The 27,130-nt window shown below is 46.0% G+C and overlaps 1 protein-coding gene across 17 annotated transcripts in view; it reads right to left on the minus strand.

The window, feature by feature from the left end:
- The window catches only part of KTN1 (kinectin 1), a 74,703-nt gene extending 47,573 nt beyond the window's left edge, over positions 1-27,130 (minus strand). For 13 of the 17 annotated variants that reach the window (XM_014871425.2, XM_014871431.2, XM_014871427.2 and 10 more), the window contains exons 1-3: positions 27,016-27,130; positions 3,993-4,549; positions 2,256-2,393 (exon numbers count right to left, since the gene is read on the minus strand). In XM_014871425.2, coding sequence (XP_014726911.2) covers positions 2,256-2,393; positions 3,993-4,515 — 661 coding nt within the window. In that variant the 5' untranslated portion in view covers positions 4,516-4,549; positions 27,016-27,130. Of the gene's footprint in view, positions 1-2,255; positions 2,394-3,992; positions 4,550-8,037; positions 8,164-12,002; positions 12,175-27,015 lie in introns of those variants that run through there. The other 4 variants (XM_088166385.1, XM_088166380.1, XM_088166377.1 and 1 more) reach the window with 3 other exon arrangements.

Genomic DNA, 27,130 nt, shown 5'->3' on the forward strand with positions numbered 1-27,130 from the left:
CTCTCCATTTCTATTATCCTTCACAGTTTAACTCATTAAAGCTCTTCAGGTAAGTCCATCTAATCAAGGTCTCTAATGTATAGTAATTTAATAGCTTCAATTAAATTTCTACTTCCAAAGCTGTCTTTTAGCATTTTAACAAGAAGAGAAGGACCTTTACATTTGACTTTCATTTTACTTTAGTAAGAAAGTTGCATCAATGAGATGATTTTACTTGTAGCTGTGCAGAAAATCATTCAGCATCCCCAAAACATGAGTAAAGCCTTTTGTCCTTATTCTGTTAAAAGCTGGTACTTCACTGCCAGCATTTTCATGGATTACATCACCTGTGAACTCAACCACTTAGGCAGAACATGCAGCAGGGGCAGCAACCGAGCTTATTTTGCATGCAGACTCCACTGCATTTAATGAAGAGCTCTTATCTGTCAGAGCAAGCTTTAGGCATCATTAACATGCAGAAAGGTACCCAAGGGTCCTGCAAAACCCCAGGTCTCCACTCCCACCCCACTGGATCATCGTGGTGAGGAGCAGCCTCTGTCCACAGAGCTCTTCAGCAGAGACAAAAGCAGGCGAGGAGAGAGCAGCAGTGACAGACCTGGGGCAAGAGGCACAGCCAGAGCTGTGGCTGCTGCTTGCCCAGCTCCTGCTCCACACTGCCTGCAGGATGCCAGGGGCTGTGCACGGCCCAGCAGGCAAATCACAGCCCCAGCCAGCCCAGACTGCAGGGCTGATGGACAACAGATGCCAGGCAGCAGCACAGAGAGAGGAGCAACTGGGTGGGATGCAGGGTTTTGGGCACCAGTGCAAAACAAGCATGCACTCCTGGCTGCCAGAGAGCCAGTTATAAAACACTCTTAAATTCTGGCTGCTGTAAAAGAGGAGAATAGACCAGATGGACCTTTTTGTGTCACCTGGTGTCTCTCCACTCAAGCAGCCAGCAAACACCTGCAGGTACACTGCAAGCTCAGAAGAGAGGAGAGCTCTCCTCTAGCAGAAACAACCACCAGCTATTCCTCTTGTTCTCCTCGTATTTTCCCTTCCTCTCCTAATTAACTTCCCCTACTTTCAATATCAATGAGACTTTTTTCAGTATGAAATCCCCACAGTCATGTCTTGGCTAATCCTGGTGTCCAGCACAGCTCATTTTTACTCTGCCATTTTGGAGAGGTGGCTTGAAAATAAAAACAGTTTGCATTCAAATACTGCATGAGCTATTGCCCTGTAGCACTGACAGCTCAGCTTTGCTACTGGCTGAGCTGGTACTGACATTTACTGCCGTGTACAGACAAGTTTGTGGCCCCTAAAAAAGTGCAATGCACCCATTTCCATCAGGAAAAGCACAAGAACATCCTTAAAAGGTGATCTCATCCTGAGTTCCCCACCAGTAGGCTTTTTCCAGGAATCATTTAGGAGTTTTTCAGTTATACAGGAACCCCACAGGGCTTGGAACTCCATCCTGGACTGAACAGGGCACAGATCTGCACCCTGAAAACCTGACCGAAGTATAAAGGGAACAGTGGGCAACAGTGTCCCTCTCCTCCAGGAGCTTCCAACTTTATAGCTGCCCCAGCAGAGAAGAGTCTTGAGAATCTAACAAGGTGGCCTCAGAGAACTTCATGGTCACACTGTGTTCAAAAGCCAGACACAACAGCACTCATTGTAAAAATGAAAAAAAAAAAACAAACGAGAAAGACACACACACACACACACATACACACAGAGGCACAGTGAGCCAAGAGGACACAAGAAGCAGCATCTTGGCAGAGAACAAGGGATGACGAACAGTGAAGGCCTTGACAGCAAAGATGAACAGTTTATGTTGGAGCAGGAGCCAGCCAACAAAAGGACAATAAGAGAGGAATGTGGTCAAAGCAAGTGGCTGAAAAAGCTGCAGTCTCGTTTGGGGCAGATGACTGCAGCAGCTCCAGACATGCTTTGCTCAGAGCAACCTAGAGCCTGCTCAGCTCATACTCTAAGTCTGCACATTACTCCTCATTCAAGGGTGGATGTTTGCATCCAAGAGAGCTCAGAAAGGTTCACAACATTCATTATCCTGTGCTCAGTGGTACCAGATTTTATAAAATTTAATAGGATCTCAGGCTCAGCAATCTTTCCTACCTGGAATTCCTGCTTTTTCAAATCAAGAGTTACTATTCTATGAGTGCCTTTTCCAAAGGAAAAGAAACTAAAGCATGGATGACAAAAAGGTTTAACAGTCAGGTTTATCTGAGCAATGTCACAGACTAAATTCTTACCATTATCAACTTTCTGCTTCTTTGCAGAGACCTTCTTCTTCCCTGACACATTTTCTTGCTTTATCTCCTGGTGGAGCAGCACAGGTTCTTGCTTTTTGGCAGGAGATACAACAGAATCAGTCTTACTATCTTGATCATCTGCAACAGATAATTAAGACAATATATGCTCTTCTGTATATTCTCAGCATTACTTTTCAATCAGCAGATCTGTAATAACCAAATTCTCCACTCCCAGGAAAACAAACTCACGTATTTTAAATCAGAACACACAATTTATCCACATATACATACACACACAGACACACAATTCCCAGATCAGGTGAGACCCCAAAGCAATAGGAAGGTTTAGCAGAGTCAAGAGCCACAGCACCCAGTGATTTTTAAGACAGGAATCTCATGTGCAAGCAGAACACACAGCAATGCAAGGAACAATTTAACAACTCCAATCCAGATTTCACTGTGACAGAGCAGACAGCACATATTACCAGTATCAGTTTCTTATTTAGAAGTGTATCTTCCCCTCCATGAACCCGCTTGGGCACTTTAAACACACACCCCCAATAGCTACTGGGACTGTGAGAAGCAGAAAATAAGTGTTTCCCATTAGGGAACTGTTCTTTTAAAAAGCAGCTTCCAGTGAGAAATTTTTTTATCATTTTAGACAGCCTGTGCTATATTAAGATTCTTGTCAGAGCTGACACGTACAGCACAGGGCTCTGGTGTCAGCTCCTGTAATCAAGGATAAGAGTTCGTTGTGGCTGCCCTCAGAACTGTGCTTGCAGACCACATTTTAACTGTGCCACAGAGATTTTCAGAGAACACCCACAAACAAGATTGGATACTTTCTCTGTTGGTAGTGGGTGGGTCTTTTTCCTCCCTTTTTTTTTTTTCAGAAAAAGAAAAAACTCTATTCCATCAAGCAGCAATGTCATTCTTTTTCCTCACTCCCTGTGCAGACCTGCTGTGCCTGCATCTCACAAGGGGATCTGCGAATATCTTGGGTTTCATTTATTTCTAGAACTGGGCATTTTTCTTCTTTTTTCACTTCTACTCCTAGTCAAGACAATCACACTGAGACATGTCAGCTGCTGAGGATACGGTCAAGACAGTCAGAAATGATTCTGACAAGTTTCTGGTCTGTTCTAGGTTGGATATTTCAGTCACAACAGCCAGACCAGTTTTAGCATCAGTTCCATTCAGTTAAAGAGGTGTAGCAGGTGGGCAGCAATGAATCAACCACCAATCCATGAATCAGCCACCAAGCACCTCTCTGTGCATTAAGCCTGCACTTAAACATGATTTATTTTGCAGACTGCTATGAGGTTTCTTGAGATGCCCTCCCTTATCAGAGCAACCACTCTTAGGACTCCACTTTTTCACAGCTTGGCTCAGAATGCACACAGCAAAAAACCATCTACTGACTTTTCTCAGGTAATCAAAATTTTGATTGAGAGCAAAGCAGCCAAACCACAGAGCAAAGCAGAGGAACAAACTACTCTGTTTCACTTCATCTTTAGTAGAAGAAAGCAAGCACGGGAGGAGGAAAACCAGAGCACTGCTGCCAGATGAAAAAACAGGGGGGAAAAAAGCATTAGCTCATAAAAAAGGAGAAGGTTAGAAGGGAGCTTTGCCCTGTAGAGATCAGGCAGAACAGTTGTGAGAGACACTCTGTGGCCTCGCAAAAAGCAGAACACGGTTTTGGCGTTCTGTTCAAGAAGCATATGCAACATCAGATACCCATTCCATTTTTCTGCTTCTTCTGCCCAGACTTCTTCTTAGCTGCTGTAGGTTCAGCTGGTGGAGTGGGCTGTTTGGTAACAGGGACTGGATCTACTTTCTTGCCTGAAGACTTGGATCCTTCCGAGTCCTTAGTTACGTGATCATCTTGGTTAACCTTGTGCTTCTTCTCCTTCTTCTTGCGCTCCCGGACGCCGGCGGTGGCCTCGGTGACACCCGAGGGGACAGCAGTGACGTGCTCTTCATCCGTGCTCAGGGCATCAGACAGCTTAAAGTCCCGAGGGGCACTCTCTGAGTCAGACTCGTGGATGTTCCCGTTCTGAGCCTCTTTCTTCTTGTTCTTCTTCTTCTCGGTTTTCTTTTTGTCCGCCTTGGTAGGAGCGAACTTTAGGTCTCGTCTCTGCTTGGCGAGGACTTCGTCGTATAAAGTCTCTTTCATGAAAAGCCAGAAGAAGAGGAAGATGACTGTAATGACCACAGAAGGAATGAGGATGATGAAGTAGGTGGACTCGTAAAACTCCATTGTGCTTTTTCTTAGCTATGATTTCTTAAAAAACCTATAGGAGAAAGGAGGGGGAAAAAAAAAAAAGAAGAAAAATTAGGTTTTGAACACGTTTTTCCTCAGTGTTATTTCCTCTACCAATTATAATAATAAAATAAGATTTCTCATTGTTACGGAGTAGCCTCAAAGTAGCTTTAATAAAATTACCCAACTACATCAGCCATGGAACAGATTCTGGAATCATTTACCACTTGCTCTAACGTTGTTGGCCTGAATAAGAAGAAGTGCAGTTTGCCAGACTGCTGATCTGGGAGAGAATAATTCCCTTCCCTTGCTTTTCTTCATCTTCCTCACTCTTCCTTCCCACGTGACTTTTATAAAGTTAAAACTTTTGATTTGAGAAATACATGAGACAGCACTTACAGAAGCTGTGAAATAAGGACCAGTATATGCAGAACACCTTTCTTTTTCTTTTTTTTTCGTTTTTTTTGAAATCAAACATAATGAATTAAGATTCTTATCATGGCAAGTGGGAGTTAAATTTCACCTTCCTTTTGTTGCCAGATTTATGACAGCTTCAGAAGCAGAATAAGGAGAAGACAGGAGAGAGCCCTGAATGTTAGTCAGCCATAAAGAATCAGGTATTTCCAAAACTGCTTTTTGAAGTCTGAAACCCAGCTTTACACTCACGAAAATTCCATACATTTACAGGGAAACAGGAAGATCTGTTACTCATTTTGAACTCGTGATGGTATAAAACTTCCAGGGCACTTATACAGACCAGATGATTCCAGGATAATTTGCTGAAAACAGTTATTTTTGTCCCAAACATTATATTTATTTTCTTTTTAAAAAAGCAGGAACCGGGGAGTTAAAAAAAAAAAAAGGTCAAAATGAAGTGAAAAAACCTAACTGCAGGATCAAAACAAACCAGATTTTCCCATTTTACAACTATGAACAGACCTGAATTTTTGCAAGAAGAATCCAAATCTTCTCCAGACTGTTTGTTCCAAGAAGGAAAACAAACCCCAAAAAACCAACCACCACCTCATATTGAAAAAAAATCCAGACATAACTAATTAGGATTCCTAAGCACAATTCCCAATCCACCAAGTCAGTTTAAAACCCATCATGGGAAGCACATGCCACAATTACATTTTCCTCTACACAAGAAAAAAAAAAAAAATGACTCTTCAACTCGAGTGTCCCTTGGGATACCCATTCTTTTGGGAATGAAAGGCAAGGGATTTAACCCAGGTTGCTCAGAATATTTCCACTGCTGCTTGAAAAATAAAAACAGATGTGCCTACAGAGGGCACAGGGAATAAAGTGCACGGAGAAGCTGCATGGTGCAGGAGAGGACAGGCTCTCCTTGCCTCTAGGCAGAAGATTTATTCATTTAAAGTTGTTTTACCTCAATTCCTGAGTGTTTTGGAAGCTGATATCACAAACTGGCTTGTGCCATCCTGCCACACTGCAGAGAGCTCGGTGTGGAGTCTGGCTCAAGAGGGAATAGTTGTTATATAGAACAATTTCTGGACAGAGAGGAGTTACTGTGATAATATATTTGTACAGTGCATTGAGCAGCACAGAAAGCAAGGCTTGGGAACTCTAATTTGACTATTAAGTTATCCAAATAAAAGACTAACACTTCAATACACTAATTATTCATCAGTTGTCTTAACATTAAGTCTCCTCCCAGTTTGTATTTATTTTCTGCATGCACACAGCTCACTGAAAATTACAGGGTCTAAAATTACATCCAGCACAAAAAGTTTTGGAAGGGCTGAGAGGGATGGGAAGAAAAGCTTGTCTTTTGGGAAAAAAAAAAAACCACAGATGCTCAAAACTAAGCTGGAGCTTTCAAAATGATTAATTACAGCTACTTGATAAACCCAGCTCCCTGCACTAAAAGTGATCTAATATTAGTCATGTCTTGAAGGAAGCAGATCCTGAAAATTTGTCTCAGCCAAAGTCAATATTGAATGCTTACAGGGAAAAGCTAATCCCCAAAGTAAATATGTAATTAAGCAGATTTTTCACAAGTGTAATTAAGTTGATCATTACAATACATTACTGTAACAGTTAGAACACCCAGCACAGCCCAGCTGAGGAACCAGCACACAGCCAGCCATGAACTCATGGCATGGACAGTCACACCCTGACAGTCCCTACACATTTCCCAGCATCTGACATCAGATGCTCAGGGCAAACCACAGGCTCAGGGTTTGTGCTTTAACGTGTGCTGTTAAAGAGGTTCAAGGCTCCAGGGTCAGGAGGGCACGATGGCCATTGAGGCAGGACATGTTCCACAAAGTCATTGCTGCTCCTAGACCAGAGAGAAGAGACACGCTTAAAAGCTACAGCTGCTTCCAGAGGAGCCAGAAATACATAATTACAACAGCTAGCCCGGGTGGGGAATGTGTGCTGGACCAGCTGAGCTCTGATCTCAGAGCTGGACAAGCTCTGCTGAGCCTCCATCCTCCGCCCTGCTCCCCTCCCCACCCTGCACTTCACCAAAAGCGGGCTCATCTCCCAGCTCTGGAGCATGACACTGCAGTGATGAGCTCCAGAGCCTCCCCAGGCTCCATTCCTGCTCCTCAGGGCAAAGCCAAACACGAGCCACATGGACCCTTCCACCCCAAACACTGATCAGAGGAAGGTAGACCTGGTCTCTGAACTCCATACACAAATACAGTTTTTCACATGGAAGTGGAGTTCAAAAAAAACCCCAAACAAACAAAAAAAACCCCTAAATCTAAATGATGAAAGTCTCAGGGTAAAACTAGAATTGATTAAGCACACAGGAAGAGCAAGCAAAAGCTCTGCTCTGATGGCCACACACTAATTTCTCATCTCAGCCCAGCAAGGGTATTTAAAACTCACTCTAGGAGGATCCCACTGCTGCTGGCTCTTGCAGAACAACAAAACAACATCCATCACACCACCCCCTGTCAAAACGTCTTTATAAAGTGGCATCCCTGCCATGGGGTAAATTGGCAGTGTTTTGGCTCACACACAGTTTCCAGTTGTCCTCTGACAATCTGCAATTACTAAAACAGTTCCATCATTTCCTTTTATATTTCTGTATTACACTGACAAGCCATCTAGGAAAAACCAGAACCAATCTATGGGGGGGGGAATTCTATGCCATGCAGAAAGAAACAGGATGAAGAAACTCATTCCATTAAAGCAGGAAAAGCAAATGCTACATTGACACACCTTCATCTACCAGCTTAACTGTTCATTTAGTTTTACCATCCTGGTTAGGAGACACTCTTACCAAAAAAATGAAAAAAAAAAAAAATTAAAAATTAAAAGAATAATTCTCCCCCAGAAGTGCTGCAATGGGACTTTTATCACTTGCAGCTCCTTCAGAGAACTCTGCAGGGCAGCTGCACCAGTTCCCCACACACCCAAAGCCACAATCCCAGGCAAGGCACTCCCAGCAGCAATCACACTGCACTCCCCCTCCCTACTGCCTACAGAGGCACAGAGACTTCAGCTACATTTAAATTTCAAGGTATTTGGTTAAATACTCACCTTTCGTTCGTATTTGATATTCAGCCTGCACCTGATCACGTTTCTTAGAGTCCAGCCCCCGTGCCAGGCTCCCCCCTTGCAGACGTGCTCCCGTCTCACCCGTAAATTCCAGACCTCACAACATCCCTTTAGTCATTCTGAAAAAGGGGAACAAGCTGCATCTGTCCCAGGCCGTGCACAGACCCAGTTACTGTTCCCATCCCGCCTTTAACAAAAGAATTGCACTTTTGTTCCCTAAACAGAGCCCGTGCCACAGAAAAATAACTATTTCTGAACTCCAGTGGGCTATTACTGCCTGCACCTGACTTCCCCTGCCACTTCACGCTGCCCTGGATTTTCTAACCCACCCTTTGCCTTTTTGAATTTCAATCTCAAGTTTCACTCTGCACAGATACCACATTTCACAGGATATTCATTCAGTTTAGGTCCAGGGGATTAACTTACTTGAGATGATAGAAATAAATTATAGCTCCATCTGGCTAATGAGTCACTCATAGCTTAGCCCCAGCACATGAGAAGCGTGGCTTCTATAAATGCTTGGGTCCCAAAATGCACATAATCTTCAGGGATTTGTGCCTCTTTGAAAAACTAACATTAAAGGGGGGAAATACAGGTACCAAGATGCCCTTTTTTAAATACTAAGCAGTTGAAGAGATACCACGTTAGCCAAGGCAAGAGCTCCTTTAATTGGGATATTTTTCCTGAGATTTTCTCAAGCTGGCAAGCAGACTCACATCCAACAGTCACTAGGAACGCAGCAAGAAGTCTCAGAGCAGTATCTGGATTCAATAAATTCCTCCAACAGATAACACTATTTTTGCTCTCCCTAATCTGCACGCAGTTTGGAACACGCTCCATATCAGCCAGCTGCAAAGAGGATCCTCTTGAAAACAGCTTCACTCCCAAGCTCATCCTCCCCCAGAGCTTTTCCAGAGATGATGCCCAGCACCTTGGGCAACTAAATCCACATCTGCCACAGGCAAGGTATGAAATTATACAAGAAGTTCAGCCACTCCATGCCTATTCCACATTCATACAGCAAGAGCAACCAGGTCTTTGTGACTTGTTCATGAGTATTACCTGACTGAAGCACTGCTGGGCTCAACTCTAGGAAGGGGGGCTGCCAGAAAAACCTCAGGGTAGATCATTTAACATCAGTACAGTGTATGGGAAAACTGCAGAATTAGAGCCTAGGTTGGTTTAGTTTGGGGTTTTTTAAGCTGTGCTGGGTGTTACTGAAAAAAACAAGATGGGTTTTTCATGCCCCAAGACACAAAAGGCAGCAGAGCTGCTGCTACGTGACACAAAAGAGCTGTCAGGGATTTTAGCCCATCAAACTTGCTTGAGTTCATTAACACCTGGCTAAGGTCAGCAGGGGAGCCACACTGGGAAGGAAGGAGCCCCTGCAGTGCTCAGCTTTCCCAAAAACACCAGCAAGGAGCTGACTGCATCTGAGCAGTGTATTCACAGGAGAATTAAGGTATTGCACATAAACCTCACCTGACACACCTATGTAAAGAAAAGGCACAGCTTCCAGTAAGATCACACACAATCTTCTCACGGGTCACTCCTAAAATGGCACAGTTTAAAGCCATGCATGAGGCACTAAGTGGACCTGTGAGTTTTGATGCCAGTGGCAAATCAGAAAATTGCAGAGGAGAGTCATAGAATATTCTGAGTTGGAAAGGAACCTGCAAGGATCAGAGTTCCACTCCTGGCCCTGCACAGACACCCCAACAATCCCAGCCTGGGCATCCCTGGCAGTGCTGTCCAAACTCTCCTGGAGCTCTGGCAGCCTTGGGAATGTCACCATTCCCTGGGGAGCCTGGGCAGTGCCCAGCACCCCCTGGGGGAAGAACCTTTCCTGATATCCAACCTAAACCTGTGCTGGCACAGCTCCAGGCATTCTATCAGGTCCTGCTGTTGGTCACCAGGGAGAAGAGATCAGCATCTGCCCCTCCACCTTCCCCTTGTGAGGAAGCTGCAGACCAGGATGAAGTCTGTCCTCAGTCTCATCCCCTTCGGGCTGAACAAGCCAAGTGACCTCAGCCACTTCTCTCAAAGCTTCCCCTCCTGACCCTTCACCACTTCCATGGCCCCTGGGTACTCTCCAACATCTTTATAACCTTCTTATATTGTGGCACCCAAACTGCACACGTTACTCAGCATAAAATTTAACCTCGGCATTTGTATTCTTTTTAAAGAATATAATCTTAGTTTTATATCTGTATTTCCATGCTCTGTTTATACCAATCCTCCCAAGCCCAAGACAGAGGGGTAAGCATAATAAACAGCATTTCAAGCTCTGAATTTTTCATTTCAATACTTGCCCTGACAGCATGATTTGTGCAGCCACGGGAGAAAGCTGTTGACACTCAAAAACACCAACTGAGCCATTCAGGTGTTAAAACTACTCTTCCCAGGAAGGAGACCTGTTCAAGGGAAGCTCAACGGTGCTTGACACCCCCTCCAAGGTTCTGACAGCAAGAGCAGAGCAATACTTGTCAATAAATCTTGCTCTCCACTTTATTTCACTGATACAATTAAGCCATTTGCAGAGCACAGGCTCAGTGCTTCAAAACCCCTCTAGGTAAATATTTTCCATTCCAAACATGCCGCTGTTTGTACCATCTGTTGGGCTCTGTCTGCTCTCAGTCGCTTGATGTTAGTTAACACAGACAAGCTCTTTATTAAATTCCAGAAAGACTAGCTTTGCTTCAAGAAAAGCCTTTACTTTCAGTGGGGATTTTTTTAATACATCTTCAGAGCCAACACCTGACAAAATGCAGCAGCAGAGCTGAGAGGAAGCTGGGGGTGCAATACGGCTGCCACCAGCACCCAGCTGATGTCCTTGATCCTGTCCCAGTGTCCTCAGCAGGAGCACCCAGGTACCTCCCACATGAGGTTTCCACCACAGCCCGGCTGCTCGGGCAAGTTCCTACAAGATAAGGCAGGGCAGGGATTCACCAGGCAGCAGCTGACGCCCTGAAACCACCTGGGCTGCAGGATAAAGCCCAGAACTGGAATTAGCACCAGTGAAAGTGGAGAGAGCGTTTAGCTGGGGATAAATGCACACACACACCTGCTGCTGGCAGGAAAACCACACTCAGCATCCCTGCCTGGCAGCTCACACAAATATCCCAGAACTGCACAGACCCTGTCACAGCAGCAGCCCACTGGGTTCACCAAAGCGTGGGCACAAAAGCATTGAGGTCAGGAATAGTGTGGCAGCAGGATCAGGGCAGGGATTGTCCCCTGTGCTGGGCACTGCTGCAGCACCTCCAGTCCTAGGGGCAGTTTGGGGTCCCCCACGAAAATAGAAAAGGAAACAGAGCTGGGGAAGGGTTTGGAGCACCAGGGACAACTGGGGGGGTTCAGCCTGGAAAAAAAGGAGGCTCGGGGGGGACCTTCTCACTGTCCACAACTCCCTGCCAGGAGGGTGCAGCCAAGGGGGCTCAGGCTCTGCTCCCATGAAACAAGGGATAAGACAAGAGGAAATGGCTTCAAGTTGCACCAGAGGAGGTTTAGTTTGGATATTAGGGGAAATTTCTTCATTGAAAGGGTGGTCAGGCACGGGCACAGACTGCCCAGGGCAGTGGTGGAGTCCCCATCTCTGGAGGGATTTTAAAAAGTGTAGATGTGGCACTTGGGGACATGAGTTAATGGTGGCCTTGGCAGTGCTGAGGGGATGGTTAGATTTGATCTTACAGGACTCTTCCAACCTAAATGAATCTATATTGTTCAGCACAGGAAAGTTTTAGGAAACCAAAACATTTCTTGCAGTATTTGTGTGGGGATGCTACTTGGGATAAAAGCCAGCGTGCTTCAGGATCAGTAAAAAATGTCCTTGGCTCCACCAGATTCCAGAAACTGCAAATTTCCCCTTTAAATCACTAGCAGCTAACACACACACACCCCCTCCATTATCTCCACAGTCAGAAGATAACAAATTATCTTTACACTACCTTTTTCCAAAGTGCCTGTAAAGAATCAAAGGTTTCTTTCTTCCAGCAGGAATTACTCAGCAAGTCTGCATCTTCCCATCTCTACTTCCAAGGAGTCCCTGAGGCTTCCCCAGCTCCTTCCTTCACACATTCATGTACAGACATGCTCTGCCCACACCACCACGAACTATCTGAGAGGCATTTAAACTCCTGAGCAGCCAGCTCAGGCTTTTGGGTAAGCATTTCCCCTTTCCCTGCTCTCCACGCAGGCAGGGACCAGATCAGACATTTGCTCTTCAATCACCACCAGCTTTCGTGCACAGGGAACTAGGAAGTGATACTTCTCAAAATAGGAAGGCATGAAAAAAAAGATCACAGAATTTTCTCAAAATAATACTACAAATAAGAGCCAAATCTAGCAGACTTATGGCCAAAGCTGAGTTTAGGTTCCCAGTATGAGCAGCAGTTCCATATGTCGTGCAGATTTTGAGCATCGAGGGATCTCCTGCAACATGAGCCCATCCAAAAGCACAAGCCAGGTACAGATTTGAGCTCTTGGGTCAGAAAGGCAAAAGCATTAAACACACGACTACACCTGAAATCTGCTTCTGCCCAGCACCTGGACAGGAGGGAGGGGCAAGGCCACACCTGTTTTTATTCTAATTAGCTGTCTGGGAAGTTCACAGGGGTTTGTACAATCCGGGTTGCTGTGACACTCCACAGCAGCTCAGCTTTACCACACACAAAAGCCATTTACAGAGCTCTAAAGCCGCTGTGCACCTCAACAAAGGCCTTAAGACAGCTGTTGTGGTCTAGTGTATAAATAGATATTCACAGTATAATCTTCACCTCGGACCCATAGAAAGCCTCAGGGAGCAGCTACCAGTCCCTAAAGAGCCTGGGCAGGTACAATGCAGGTCTGAGCCCAGCTGGGTTTGCTCACTCTAATACAGCTTAATCCTTTTCTGACGCAGGAAGAAGTTGCATTAGTGTAAGTATGCCCATTCTGCACCTACCCTGCCATGTTCTATTACTTTAACTCAATTAAAGCAAGGTCTGCAGCACCCATGGGAATGATGCAGTTGACCACCCTCTGTTCACAAATGAGGCAGAGCCTCAACTTCCAAGTAAAACAACAACAACAAAAAAAAAATTAAGATCATCCCCTGAGAAATTTAGGGCTGCTACATCCCTTTCATGTCCTTACATTCCATTCCAAGTGTGGAAGGAAATTCCTGGCTGTGAAGGTGGTGAGGTCCTGGCACAGGCTGCCCAGAGAAGCTGTGGCTGCCCCATTCCTGCAGTGTTCAAATACAGTTTGAACAGGGCTTAGAGCAGCCTGGTCTGGTGGAAAGTGTCCCTGCTCACGGCATGAGGTGGAAATAAGATGGTTTTTAAGGTCCCTTCCAAACCCAAATCATTCCATGATTCTATAACAGAGGAAAGCAGGTATGAGCAGTAGCTTCTCAGTACTCAAATTCCTCTCATGCCTTCACAGCAATCTGCAAAGAAAAAACAGCTGGAATGAAACATTTTCCCTTTCCCAGTGTATATAGCAAATATAACTATATAAATATACATTCTTTCTTATGAATTCTTGCTAATATTTTTAAAAATAAATGTAAAATAAGAGGAGACAGAAACAAAAGAAGCAAAGGCCTTTGGTCCAGCTTTATTTTTTTTTTTTTTTGCCTTAGCAGATTCTGTGAAAGTATGAATGGCATCCGAGTACTGGGAGGCGAATGCTCATTCAAAAAAACAACCTAGGTTTTTATATTCAAGAGCTGCAAAGAATCAAGGAGAAGACTCGTGTGTATTACCTGCCTGTGCATCCCAGGAGAGGTAAAATCCCCTTCCTGCAAGTTTTGCACATCCCCAGCACCAGAGTTTTCCCCCAGGCTGTGTGGCAGCAGCAGCCCTGCTGTCCAAGCCTCACCTCCCTGGGCAGCACAAGCTGTCCTCCGTCTGAATCCAGGGCAGAGCAGACAGGAAAACCACGACAGATTGCTAAAGAGGATGGCATGTTGTTTATGGGCTGTGTTTCTAAAGTTTGGATATAACTGAGAAGAGATCAGTCTTAATTTATTGCTTGATTCTCCGGATTTCTACTCAACTTTGCCCTTAGCTATACTCGCCAGGCAACTTTTTAGCTTATTCACTTGAATTCCTCCACATACACAAGAAAGTTTTAAATCTACCACTTGTTCTGCAGCTCTCCAGACTGCCTGGTGCTAAAGCTTTTCTCCCAAATTTCTCACTAAGGCAGCCACAGCAACAGAGAAGTAAAAAATATCCAGCCTTCAAGGGCAAGCAAGTCACTCAGAGCAACTTCAGCAGGTCCCTGTAAGTTGGATTTATTAACCTTTGTACCCCCACACCCCGAGGGTGCAGAGGCTGCCAGAACTACCCCAAACTGAGCCATGCACAGCCCAACAGTGTGACACTGCTGCTTTCACCAAGTCTGCACCCACACTGAATGAGGTCTCACAAGAGCTCAGGAAGGAGGAATGTGTGCACGGAGGTGATGGCACGGGAGGAAGACAAGAAACCTCAAAATAAATGAATTGGAAAATTTCTTATAGCAATCTATCACCAAAGGTCTTCCTGCAAGAATGTATTAAATTCATGGTAAGAATATTAATCTTGTTCATATTTGAATTTCTTTCCACTACAAAAATAAATCACACGAAGATATTCTTAGTCTGAGCACCATAAAAGTGACTTTATCCAGACTTATTTTTGAATGTGTGTTGAAGGGATGAGAACAGAATTCTTTGCCAACAAAGACAGGTATCAACCAAGAGTATCTATTTAGCTTCAGACTTCTTAACCAGACAAGATTTTACTCAAGTGTGCACACACTTTCCTTTACCCTGTTGCGAAAGGAACAAAAGAAGAGGAAATGACTAATCAAAGCAGCAGCACATTAATATATTTTGGTATGTGGAAAGGGAAAAGTGTAGCTGGTATTTTTAACATTCCCAACAGGAGAATGCAGGGCCATGCATAACCAGCCACCACAGAGGCTCAGCAGCTCCCAGGAGGGGAGGGAAAAATGAAGAAAAAAAAAAAAAAAAAAGAGGGGAAAAAAAGTGAAGTTGTGTCTCGAAGAGGAGTTCTGCATTTTCCATTTTTCAGCATGAGCTCTGCTGGAATGAGAGGCTGCAAAAGAGGCACAGCTGGGGCCAGCAGCAAGGCCTGAGTGATAACAGGTGCACTTTGCCTGAACTGTAGGGAAAACCCAGCCTGGAGAGGTGCTCTGGAGGGAAAAGGTGAGAGTTTCTTGGAGCACTGCCAGCAGCAAACACTCCTGTAAATCCACTGCCACCCTGCTCTGCTGGGTGCCCTCATCCACAAGCTGATAAGAGATAGGGCAAGAAAAGTGTCCCAGGTGACATCCAGCAAGTCACAGCTCACCCATCCCACACCATCCCAAGCTTAATTCCCCCTCAAAGCTCTCCATTCCCTGCACGAGCACCTTCACATCTCTCCTTGCAGTCACTTTGTCACTGAGCCTACACAAGCCAAGCCACTGATGTCCCACTTCAACTGGATTTAACAACTGGATTTTAATGCCACGCTCCCCCCATCCATGGTAAGTTCTTTGGGGCAGCCACAGTAACAGGTTTGCTCAGAGCAACAGGGCAGGAGCCTGACTACTGTGATAAACCCAAAATTAGAGCTTCCAAACCCCTTCCTAAAAGGGATCAAAACCAATCAATCCAGCAACAGCCCAGCACGGTCATTTATGCAGTGGGATGGCACAGCACAAAAGCTTTGCTCACTCAGGAAGAGGAGCTGGACTGCTGCCTGTCTGTCCAGCTCCAATTGTTCCCACATTTCATAATTAAGGGCTACAATTCACCCTTTTTCCAATGCCAAACCCCAAAAGGCTCGTAACAAAACCACTCTAAATACTAAATGGGAGCTACTGCTGAAGTGACTGTAATCGTTCAGATTGCCTCTCCTTGCTCCAACACTGCTGGATGCAAGGAGACACAGAGAAACTAATATTTAATGTTCTTGCAGAGGGATTTGTGCTCAGCCACCCCGTAACACAGCCAGAAGCCTGAAGCTTAAGCAGGTCTTTATCCTGGTATCACAAAATGACAACCCTGGTCATTCCAGCAACAAGATTTTCCCATTATTTCTGTTCAGTGTGCTGTTCCACACAGCTATACAAAGAGGTTGGACCACTGACAAAAAAAAAAAAGCTTCGTTAACCTCTCAGTGACTCGACAATCCTATTGTGGAACAGCAGTGGACAAAAGGAGAAGCCAGCAGCAGACGGATGCTCTCATCTATCCCAGTTCCTAGAGGAAAATGAAATTGAGCTGCTCTGGGAACAGGCTGCAAGGCAGAGGAGAGTTGTTAGCTCAGAGGGAAATCAAAACTTCAGTGATTGTGAATCATATCAGATCTAGATGCTTTCATGTGGTTTCTCCTAACTACCAGAAGTCTCAAGACATTATTCGTTGTACATATTATGTCTAAGCAGTTGAGTGATTTCAGTTGTCTCTAAAGAGAAAACCTGCGATTGCTGTATCAAAATTACTGTCAGTGTGGCACAGATGTAGCTAAATGAGAGCATCAGAAGGCAGCAAGTGAAACAAGATTGCTGTACCCCATCATCAGACTGAGTCTTGATAATTCTTCAGCTGCAAACAGAGAGGAATCAACAGGGAAGATCTTTCTTTTTTGTCACCACACACAGTACAATAACAGAACAGGGGAAAAAAGTATCCATCAGTTAAACAACCAAAGTTCACAGAGTGATAATAAATTTTCAAATGTGCTGAGAATTTAAACTCGGGGCATGCAGTTAGTTTCTCAACCCTCAAAAGGGAAGCTTCAGTTTAGGGTGGATGACTGGAGGAACAGAGACTAAACACAGAGAAGTCAAAGCTCCTGTAAGATGAGAGAGGCACCATAAATGAAATCATCACCAACATGCACAACTACCAAACTAGAATTTAGGGAGTACTACGAGGCTGGAATTGCCTCCTCTTCAGCCTACACAGCCTGGTAAGCACTGCATCAGCAGGTCTATTTTTACTTTTAATACTCTACACCACAGTCGTGGGTCAGAAAGACACAAAAACACTGGAAAATCCGAAGAGCCAGGCTTGAGCAGGCATTACTTGCTACCCTCCCTTCCCCTGTGCACAAACAGCTCTGCTGCCCTGAACTGCACCCAAGGGACAGGACCCTGCCCAGCTTCCTCTGCTCCCACCTTGCAGGGAGGGGCCGAAGCCAGAGGACAATGCTGGCATGGGAACAAATGGGCAGCAATGGGCCATGGCTGCATTTTGGCTGCAAGTTGGGAAAACATTCTCAGTTCTCAATCCAACAAGGTGCTCAGGGCTGTAATGGTCAATGAGCAGCCTCTGCATGGAGCAGGGCACTGTGTTTTATTTCATTTTTTTGCTGGTAGCAATCAATGAGTTTTAATCCATAGTCACATTAGGAATGACACCTCCAGAGAGGGTTGGATTTTATTTCAATTGTGCATTAAATTTAAAATCATTTGCCAGATTAAAGCATTGTTCACACTCTACTTACAAACCCTCTGAACACAGGGAATGTTTAGAGGTATGCTCAGGACTGAATTTGGACATCACTGCTGGTGATGGGGCTTCCTACAGCACTGGTATTTTGACTTTCTGCTCCAGCAGAAATTTGCACCAGCTGAAGGTTGAACAAACTTCCATCGTGAAAACTTCTACAGCAGATATGAGTTACTTTGACAGTTCCACAGCAAAAGCTGTCCTTCAACATTTATCCTAAAGCATATTATGCAGGCATAAAGACAGCACTCCTATATCCAAGTCAGATCCCTCATGTTGCAGAACATGGTTAACACTGTTAGAAATAAAACTTCAAAATAGTTTAGGAAAAAAAAGAGGCTTTAGAAGCAATCCCTGCAGCACTAGCACCATACAAGTTACACCAGTGCACTTCAAAGTATAAATTGCATCATGAGCTGGAACTTCTAAACTATTTAGAAGCACAATATGAAGTTTTAGAAACTGCTGCTGAACTGTGGCTGTCCCCCTGCTGAGGCAGGTGAAGTGTTAAGGCTTTTCTCTGCTCTTCTTTGAGACACTGCACGTATCTCATTTATCGAGGGCAGCACTAAGAGCTCACCTCATCATCCATCCAAAACACCTCCTGCACTACAACAAGAATTTCACTGGCTACAGCTCCACTGAGATGCCATCCTTCCAGCTTCCACAAGATGTGCTCCTGAACACCAGCACCACACATTCCTCCCCACAAGGCTTCTTTTCACCTTGTTAACCTCTCTGTGCTTCACTGACCAGTCTGCTGAAGGCACTCAGAGCTGAAGAAATGATATACACACAGCTGGTGTCATCTCACAGTGTCATCACCCGCATCCTTTAGGCTCTGGCAGGCAGCTTAAGAAGGTCACATGTTCTCAGCAATCAGTGCAGTGTTTCAGCAGACCCTGAGGCAATATTTGCCTCTTAAAACACCCAGAGGAGAGGACCAGACTCCTCTCCAGCAGCAGGGAAAAGGCTCCAGCTCCTCCACAGACTTGCTTAATGCTTGAGTCACACCTGAGCCACATGGTGGAGAAGCTTTCTTTTACCACCTTCCTCATGCAGCTGTTGATGCCCCAGGTGAGTGATGCTGAGGGTTGCTAATATTCCTCTGAGAAGCAGCAGCAGCAGCCCAGGGGATGCTGCAACCCTCCTTACTGGTCCCAGTTCCAGAATCCAGTTCACTGTATAACCCCACACACAATGCAATTTTGAGAGCTGGGCAACACCACACAAGAACCCTGCAAAAGGCATGTTCAAAGCACATCTCCAAAGGTTTCCTGGTTCTTTTCCACTTGTGACTGTAAGGACCAAGACTGCAGGAGTCTCCTAAAGAAACTGGAAATGGTGAAATGCATATTTGAAGAGTTTTGAGTTCAAGAACCCAAAATCCCAGAGTTCTGCCCCCAAAACGGCCTCCTAACACAAGCACACACACCCGCCCCAACGTGCTCAGCACTGATCTGAACTCAAGAACATGCCAGGTTGTTAAAAAGGCCTAAAAATGCTCAGCAACAGAAATGCAGAGTAATTGAGGTCATTTCTCTCACGCTTCTCTGGGTTCTCACTCCTTTTGCTTTGCTGTCCCACAATCTGCTCTTCCTTTGGCATGCAGAAATTGAACAAACACTTCATTGCAACCACACACATCTAAACTTATTTGCCTCCAACTTGAGTTACATCTCAAACTATTACTCCAGTAGCCTATAATGCCAAGCAGGGATTTAAAAATCTGCTTAGAAATAGGTACACCAGACCTGAAGCCAAAAAATCTTCTTTAGGCACACAAACAACATAGGAAAAGAGGTAGAAACTTGGAAATAGAGGGCAGGGGGGCCAAAAAAGGCAGGATTGTAATGGAAACATCTGATCAAGAATTTTCACAAGCCTTTAAAACTTCTGAAACCCAACCCTTTCGCCAGCACTTCTCACATGCCTCAGACTGCAGACCATGTTATGCAAGTTCTAATTGTGCCTCCACAGCCCTCCCTGCCACCCACGGGCTCTGCACCTCAGCAAATCCCTGTGTGGAAGTACACTGAGGCACAGAAGAACCCTCCCACACCTGGCCTGGGGTGCTGCCACCTGTGCAAAGAAAGCCTGGCCTTGCTGGGCATCTTGAACCAGACTCTAACCCCTTAAAAGCTGCTAAAACCCCCTCTGGTTTTACACACACAAACCAAGCTGTAAAAAGGTTCACTAAATTTAGCACGCAACTCAATCCTAGTGGTAGTGTAGCACAGGCTGAAGAGATGGAAGTGACCTTAGGTGAAGGTAACAAGGAAAAACTGTCAGTGCTCCCACTGAGCTGCCATGGGAAAGCCCAGAGAACCCAATAAAATCCTAACAAAACCTCCATAAATCCTCTGGGCAGCTTGGTGGTTTCCAAGGCTTTGAGATGCCACCTCCACCTCATTGTCCGTGCTGGGGACAGGGTTGGGAGGAACCTTCTTAGCACACTTCAGGGCAAGCAATTCTCCATGAGCTTGATGGACTTTCACCACCACTGCTGAAAACACAAAACTAGGCAGCATGAAGAGAAAAAGCAGCACAGTCCTTTGTCCTTCCATCACAGCTGGAGCCACACGTGCTGCCTACAGGTGTTGAACCAAGCAAAGGTCAGTAGGTGTGACAGGAGATACAGCACTGAGCTGTAAACTCCATTTTCTGCCAGTTCCCAGCACCACACCCACTGAGAACTGCAGACACAGAGTCTCCCTGCAGAACAGCAAGCTAAAGGAGGCAGAAGAGTTCCCACCTAGTCCTGGGGGAAAGGGCCCTCCCTGGCACAGCACCCTAAACTCTGATCACTTCCCAGATCTGAAAATGTCCTGTAAAAGCTCCAGCGGCTATGAGCTGCTGTAGCCATGGTGATGCTTTCAGGTACACCTGGAGCTGAAGCAGAGAGGAGCAGCAGAGATGCTGCAACTGGTTCATGTACCCGTTTTAGGTCCTCACACAGAATTAAAGGCAATGCCTATGTGAAAGCCAAGATGGGATGTCCACTTGCAACATTAAGTGATGACTTAGAGGGCAAAGCAGCACTAAACACCCAGGCAGCCTTTCAAACCAGTTTGGGATGCAAGAAGCAACATCTCCTTCTGGAGCCAGGCTTGGCCTCCCAACTGCACCAGAGAAGAGACCCTGAAAGGAAGGGGCACATGGGAACAGTCCTGGTTGCTGCAGGAAAGCAGTTTCATGTCATATCACACAATGGATTGGGCTGGAAGGGACCTTAAAGATCATCACATTCCAACCCCCTGCTATGGAGCAACTATTCCAGGCTGCTCCAAGTCCTACCCAACCTGGCCTTGGACACTTCCAAGGGTCCAGGGGCAGCCACAGCTTCTCTGGGCACCAGAGCCAGGGCCTCACCACTCTCACAGGGAACAATTACTTCCTAGTACCTAATCTAAATCTCTTCCCTCCTTGTTTAAATACATCCCCCTTGTCCTGTCACTATCTGACAGTGCAGTCAAGCCCCAGCTGACTGCCAGGGCTTCAGGTCACACGTGGGAGCAAGAAAAAGGCAGCACCAGCTGCTCTGCTGGTGACCTCCTGGCATCCTCACCTGCAGGTGCTTGGCCTCTGCTTTCCCTCCTGTAAAATGTGCAGGTAAGTGCCAGGCCAGGTGCCTGATGGAGAAACACGTGAGCCAAATGTAAGACATCAGCTTAAGCACTCCTGCAGCACTTCCCACCCAAGGCCTGGGAACCATTCACTTCCTCCAATAAACTGGACTTTTCAATTTGTTGTAATCAAGTGTAGATTTTCCAACTTAAGATCCCACAGCAAACTGGCTGGGAAAGAGAAGTAGTCGTGGCCAGTGGTCAGATCAAACCAGTAATAACGAAATTAGGAGCTGCCTGATATTATAGGTTCTCTCATGAGTCAGTCATGATCCAGTCCAATCCTGGCGAGCTCCCTGAAGAGCTGCACCTTGTGCAATAGCTTAGTCATCATCTTCCTTGACAGCTACGCACTTACAAACAGATTTTGGAGTCCACTCACATTTTCCCATGGAAATTTTCCCCTCTGTCCTACTACAGGCAGGGCAGAGCAGAGTGGTGCCAGCCTAGGAGTGGGCAGCTTGTCCCTTGCAGGGGAGGAGATAAAGCTTTTATCTCCCAGACTCAACAGCTTCCTTCCTGTGTGGTAGCAGGCGGACAAAAGACACCTTTTCACACCACACACAGGAACGAGATGTGCTAAAATTTGTCACAACCCTGAAATAAAATACCCTGCTTACCATTTTCAGTCCATACAGGAGAGTGTAAAACAGAATTAAGCCAGCATTTCTTCTACAAGGAACTTGCAGGGTGGGATTTGGAAGCTAAAGAATAAGGAGCCCAAAATAACTCGGGCTGAGTTTATATTGCTTTGGCAGCTAAGCCAAAGTTGATAACACTGGACTGAGGTACTTCCCCTCTGCAGGATGAGGGCTGGATTGTTTTTGGAAGTACCATGAATCACGGGCATAAATATACCAGGCTTTAAGAGCCTTTGACACCCATGTAATTCTCAACTCCAGCTTGATTTTCCCGGGGTCATTCAACACATGCTTGGCGAGCTGGACACCAGACAGACAGGCTGAGAAGGTCACCTACTCAATTAATAGGTGTAATCCCAAAATCAGAACTTGTGTTTTGCTGGAAAACATCAACACACCTCTTCTAAGAGAAAAAGAGCCTTCCCGGATGCTCCATTAGTCATTCAACTGCAACCTGAAGGAAAACAGGAGCTTTGCTCTATTTCCTCAACTTCACAGCATAAAAGGGCTTAAAGATGCTTCCTGCAGCAGGGGAGCTGTGATGCAGCAGCTCCAGCAGAGCAGTGATTTGCAAGATTGCCTCTCTGTGAGCAGATCCAGACAGGGAAGCCAGGCAGAGGGATCAGCCAGAAGAAAGAGTGTCCAATGGAAAAAGAGAAAAAAAACCCTGCAAGAAAAGCTATTCCCTGTGTTTCACTACTGCTGAAAATCCCACACACCTGAGAGCAACCACAGCAAAGAGCTGTGAATGCAAGCAGAGGACAACACTATTTATAACAGGGATTATTAGTGCAACAAAATGAGTAGCTTGTCCACATGACTGATTTACAGACACTTTCTCCAAGTTACAATGCAGCTCCAGTGATGCACAAGCAAAGATAAGGCTTTCATTTGAAAGAGAAAAAATGCTATTCCTCTAAATAAATCTTCATGGGAAGAAAAGGGGAAGAAACTACTTTTACTTCCCTTCAGTAACAGCAATTTAGAGCTGCAGATTTTGGTAAGCAGGGTGGCCACAAAGCACTAACAAAAACAGAACATTGCAGAAAAGAAGGAGGAGTACTGCAAAGAATTAACTCTCTTGACTATCCCACAAACCTTACAGCTCCTGCCCCTCTCCTCTCCCTCCCACCCCACACTCATTCCACAACAAAATTCAAGGCTTGAAGCACCCAAATTACTTCTCTGCACTACATAGTGGCAAGGAGATAATGTTCTTTATTTGTGTTAGTATAGTTAGAGATTGTTTCCAGAGTTTTCCTGTAAGGGATACCATTCCTCTTTTCCCCTGTTTTCTACAGTATCTAAGAGACTTGAAAAAAACCCCTCACCTCTAGTTAAATTGGAAGCATTAAAAAGGATCATGAGATTTGCATTCCTTAACACCTCAGATTTATTAGTTTCCACTGCCATGACTTCCCCTTCCAATTTTGCACCAAGCTTCAGTTAAAGAATCTTCGTACTTGGGTGGACTTTGCAATTTCTTGTACCAAGACACTGGAGCATCCAGGCTGACAAGATGGCCAAGGCAGCAAGATTTATGCACTCCCAAGAGATCTCTGTTTCATTTTGCTGTATCCTGCACCAAGCCTGCCCTCTGCCCAGGACCTATATTTAGGGACTGAGCTGACCCAACAGTGCCCCTGTAAGCTCATTTATCGAGATTCACTTACTCGTTCTAATATAATCTAATTAGATGCAGCAGTCCTGTACATGGCACGGCAGTGACCAGGAGAGGACGAGTTCAAACACAGGGAATCCAGCCCAGATGCTACTCAGAGGGGAATAAAACCCCTTGCAGAGGAATGGCAGGAATTGCAGATGCCTGTGCACTATCTCAGAGCAGCACCTGGATTCACTCTGCTTTTTCCCTCCACCAGGTAAAAAACAATTCCTCAACTGGAAGCAGCAGCAGCAGAGTCCAAATCAGTGCACGGTGCTTATCCATGAAAGAGCTGCTGCTCCTGCTCTGAAATCACTGCAAATGGGAGCAAAAAAAAAAAAAAAGCAGGAATCAGTCTCTAAGGCAGTGCCCACGCCAGCAGGCACAGATGCGTTCCCAAACTGCAGACCACAGGCATCAGCCTGGAAATAGTGCCAAAGAATCCCCATTGTAAGAAAATACTTTAAAGGCTCCATTCTGGCAAGAAATAGGAAGTTTTCAAAGCTCCCAAGTACCCTCCCTCTTGCCACCAGCTGTAGTTCAGGCATGCGAACAGGAAGAAGCTTTTACATTTCTAAAAACGTAAATAAATACTTCTTTCTTTTTAAAGGTCCCCATGTGTTTTATTTGCTTGGACATCTTGTATAACGAGGAGAGGAGAAGCAGATTCCTAGGAGTCATGGGCTGGTAATTCTCCAATTTATCATCTCCACAGTTTATGCACAGTCATTAACAAGAAGTGATTTGTCTGGGACAGATTTAGCCCAGCAACTCCCTGTCTCGTTAGCCTGAAACAATCACCCGAGGAATGTCAAAAAGTTTGTGAGCTTAGTGCAACAATCAGCCCCCTCCAAAATATTCCTACTTTTAAAAATAGCCCAATCCTGCTGTTTTGCCAAGGCAGAGCAGGAAGTTTAAGAGCTAAACACAAATGCATAAAATTCCCTTTATATTAAAAAGGTTCTGATGGGTAAAGTCAAAAGGCTGCCACTGACAAGGAAATCCTGAGAATATCGATAAGAGAACAACTCAAGGAGACTTAAAGACTTTGACTTGTTTAACCTATGAAAACAAGGGGTCAAGAGGGGATCCGATTGCTCTAATTACACCAGGGAGTGAAAACAATCATTTAAACCAAATGGAAACACTAGAACCAAAAACAAATTACACAAACAGGCCATGAACACCGTGAGGATGGAAATTCAGCAACTGCTCCACACTTCAAGGAGGTTCTCCAGCAGCTCTCCTGCAGAGACGGAGAAAGAATAAACCGATCAAGTTTCCCCTCGGAAGCAGTTGTGTTATGAAAGGCATCCACAGCACGGATGAGTGCTAAAAACAGGGAAACTAAACTTGATTTGGGTTGCTGCCACAGCTTTTGGAGTGAGGAGAGGGATGAAGAATTGCCTTCTGCTTCCTCCCCATCCCTCCTGGAGGCACAGGGGGCATTCACACTATTTACTCAGGAATCACTGGGCTATGACCAGGGAACTAAACTTGGGAGCTGAAGCCTCACAGAGTCAATGGTGAGAGGTGGGTGCCTTGGCAGCGGCAGGGGAAGGGATTAGGAGCAACCAAGTTTGATGCTTAAAATAAAACACATGTCCTGTCCCCTGTGTCCTCACGCTTTAGGGTCTTGGGTGTAGCTTGAACACAGACCTGGCCATCACCTCTGAAACTCACAGGGAATTCCAGTTCCTAAGGGGCTTTTTTAGCCCTAGGTTTACAGCACTCAGGGTCAAGAATGATTAGACATTTTTGAGCCATAACCACCAAATCTCCAACAGCAAGAGCAGATGACGCAAACGAAAGCTGTTACAGAGCTAACCAAGCAACACCACAGCTTTACACAGGCTTGAGCAAGTCTTTCCCTTTTCTTCGTGGGGTTTCAAAAACAAAGTAGTCATCAGGTCTGTGACGGGGGTTTTGTGATGGGGGGGATAAAGGATAAAATTAAAATCTCATTGTGTCCTTCAGATCGTACTGCTGCTATTTCTGAGAGCAGCAAGAAAAGGAGGGTGGTAAGAAAAATCCACTAAAAAAGGTATCTGGTAATAACTCTACCAGAGAATTAGTGTTTCTCTCCAATCCCCAACCTTTCACTGGTGCAGTTACACACAAAAGTTATTTTAATCACAGTATGCAGAAAGCAGCATCAGCATATGAGGCAAGAGAAAAAATATGTGGTAAAGCGAGTTGCATGGCCTGTTTGTGGGCAGAAATTACAGCGCAGTTACAGGCAAGAGGTCCACAAGGCAGAGAAACACTTCCAGCCCAAGCCAAACAGGAGGATGACAGTGATCCACCGAGAGAAAAGGCAAGGAAAAATATCTGAAAGGAGGTGGAACACAGGAACTGAATCCCTTCTCAACTTTTGCAGCAAGCAGTTCGGACTGCCCAGCAGGAGATTTCTGCCTTGTCATAGGTAAAGAGATGTCAAATAGAATAGTTATGTCAACTAAATATTATTCGTGTTGGTGGACAGAGGCAGCAACAGAAACACTAAAGGAACAGGGGGGGAAAAGAGAGAATTTTAAACAGAAAAGAGCTACAGCAGGGTATCAGCTCAGCTCCTCTTCCACAAAGCGATAAATTATCTTCGAGGTTTTCTAACAGTGACCTCAAAATACACATCACAGCCTTGGGGGGTGTGGGGGAAAAAAAGGTTATAAAATGACAAAGCTAAAGCACACGGGTGGATGCACATCACTAGAGAGCAGAACTTGTCACTGTCTAATGCAGAAAAGATACTAAGCTACGTTATTCTTAATAGCCACCTACTCAATTAAAATACTTCATCAATTGAAGGCAGCCGGGTACAAAAGGTGCAGCTTTGCCACCTTAACTCCTCTTTCCTTCTCCATAACTTGCAGACTGGAAGAAGGGAGTCAGCTGTGAGCAGAGGAGAGGTGATGGGGGCACGAACACCTCCAGGGCTCACAGAGCTGCACACAACCCGTACCGGGGCTGTACCAAAGGGCACGGGCAGCCTCAGAAATGGAACACCACCGACAACATCAGCTGTGAGAGTGGGGAGCAGCACTGGCGAGCATTTGACACCAGCACAGGCACTCACGGCGGCCCAGACCGCGGTAATGAAGCGCAGTGCTCATTAAAGCTCGTACGGCCACCCGGGCGCTGCAGCACCCGCCTCTCGCCAAACCTCAACCCGGGACTCCGACAGCCGCGGGGAACGCTCCGAAATCACAATTCGGGCGTCACTGCTCGCCCAGCCGCCCCTCGGCGGGCGGTTTAATGCAGCGGGCTCCGGGAACACGGCGGACACGCCGCGTTCGCCCCACTCCGGGGAGATGCGCAGGGGAGCCACCGCAACACCACGCGAGCCCCGCCGGAGCCCCCCGAGCCCCGCCGGCCCCACGGCAGCGGCTTCTCCCCAGCGTGGAGCCGCGCCCGGACCCCCCCCCCCCTCCGGCGGCCGGGCCGCAGCCCCGGGCCCGCCGCGGCCTGGGCCCGCCGCCCCTCGCCGGGAGGGCCCTGCCCCGCTGCGACCCGCGGCGCTCCCCGGGCGGGACTCACCGAGACGGCGGCGGGCAGGACAGGGCAGGGCCGTGCCGGGCCGGGGCTGCGGGGACGGAGCGGGAGCGGCCGGTGCTGCGCGGCGCGGGCGGCAGGAAGGGGAGGAGGCGGCCCC

This window comes from Sturnus vulgaris, chromosome 6, assembly GCF_052056855.1.
Source record: "Sturnus vulgaris isolate bStuVul1 chromosome 6, bStuVul1.hap1, whole genome shotgun sequence".
Classification (NCBI taxonomy): Eukaryota; Metazoa; Chordata; class Aves; order Passeriformes; family Sturnidae; genus Sturnus; species Sturnus vulgaris.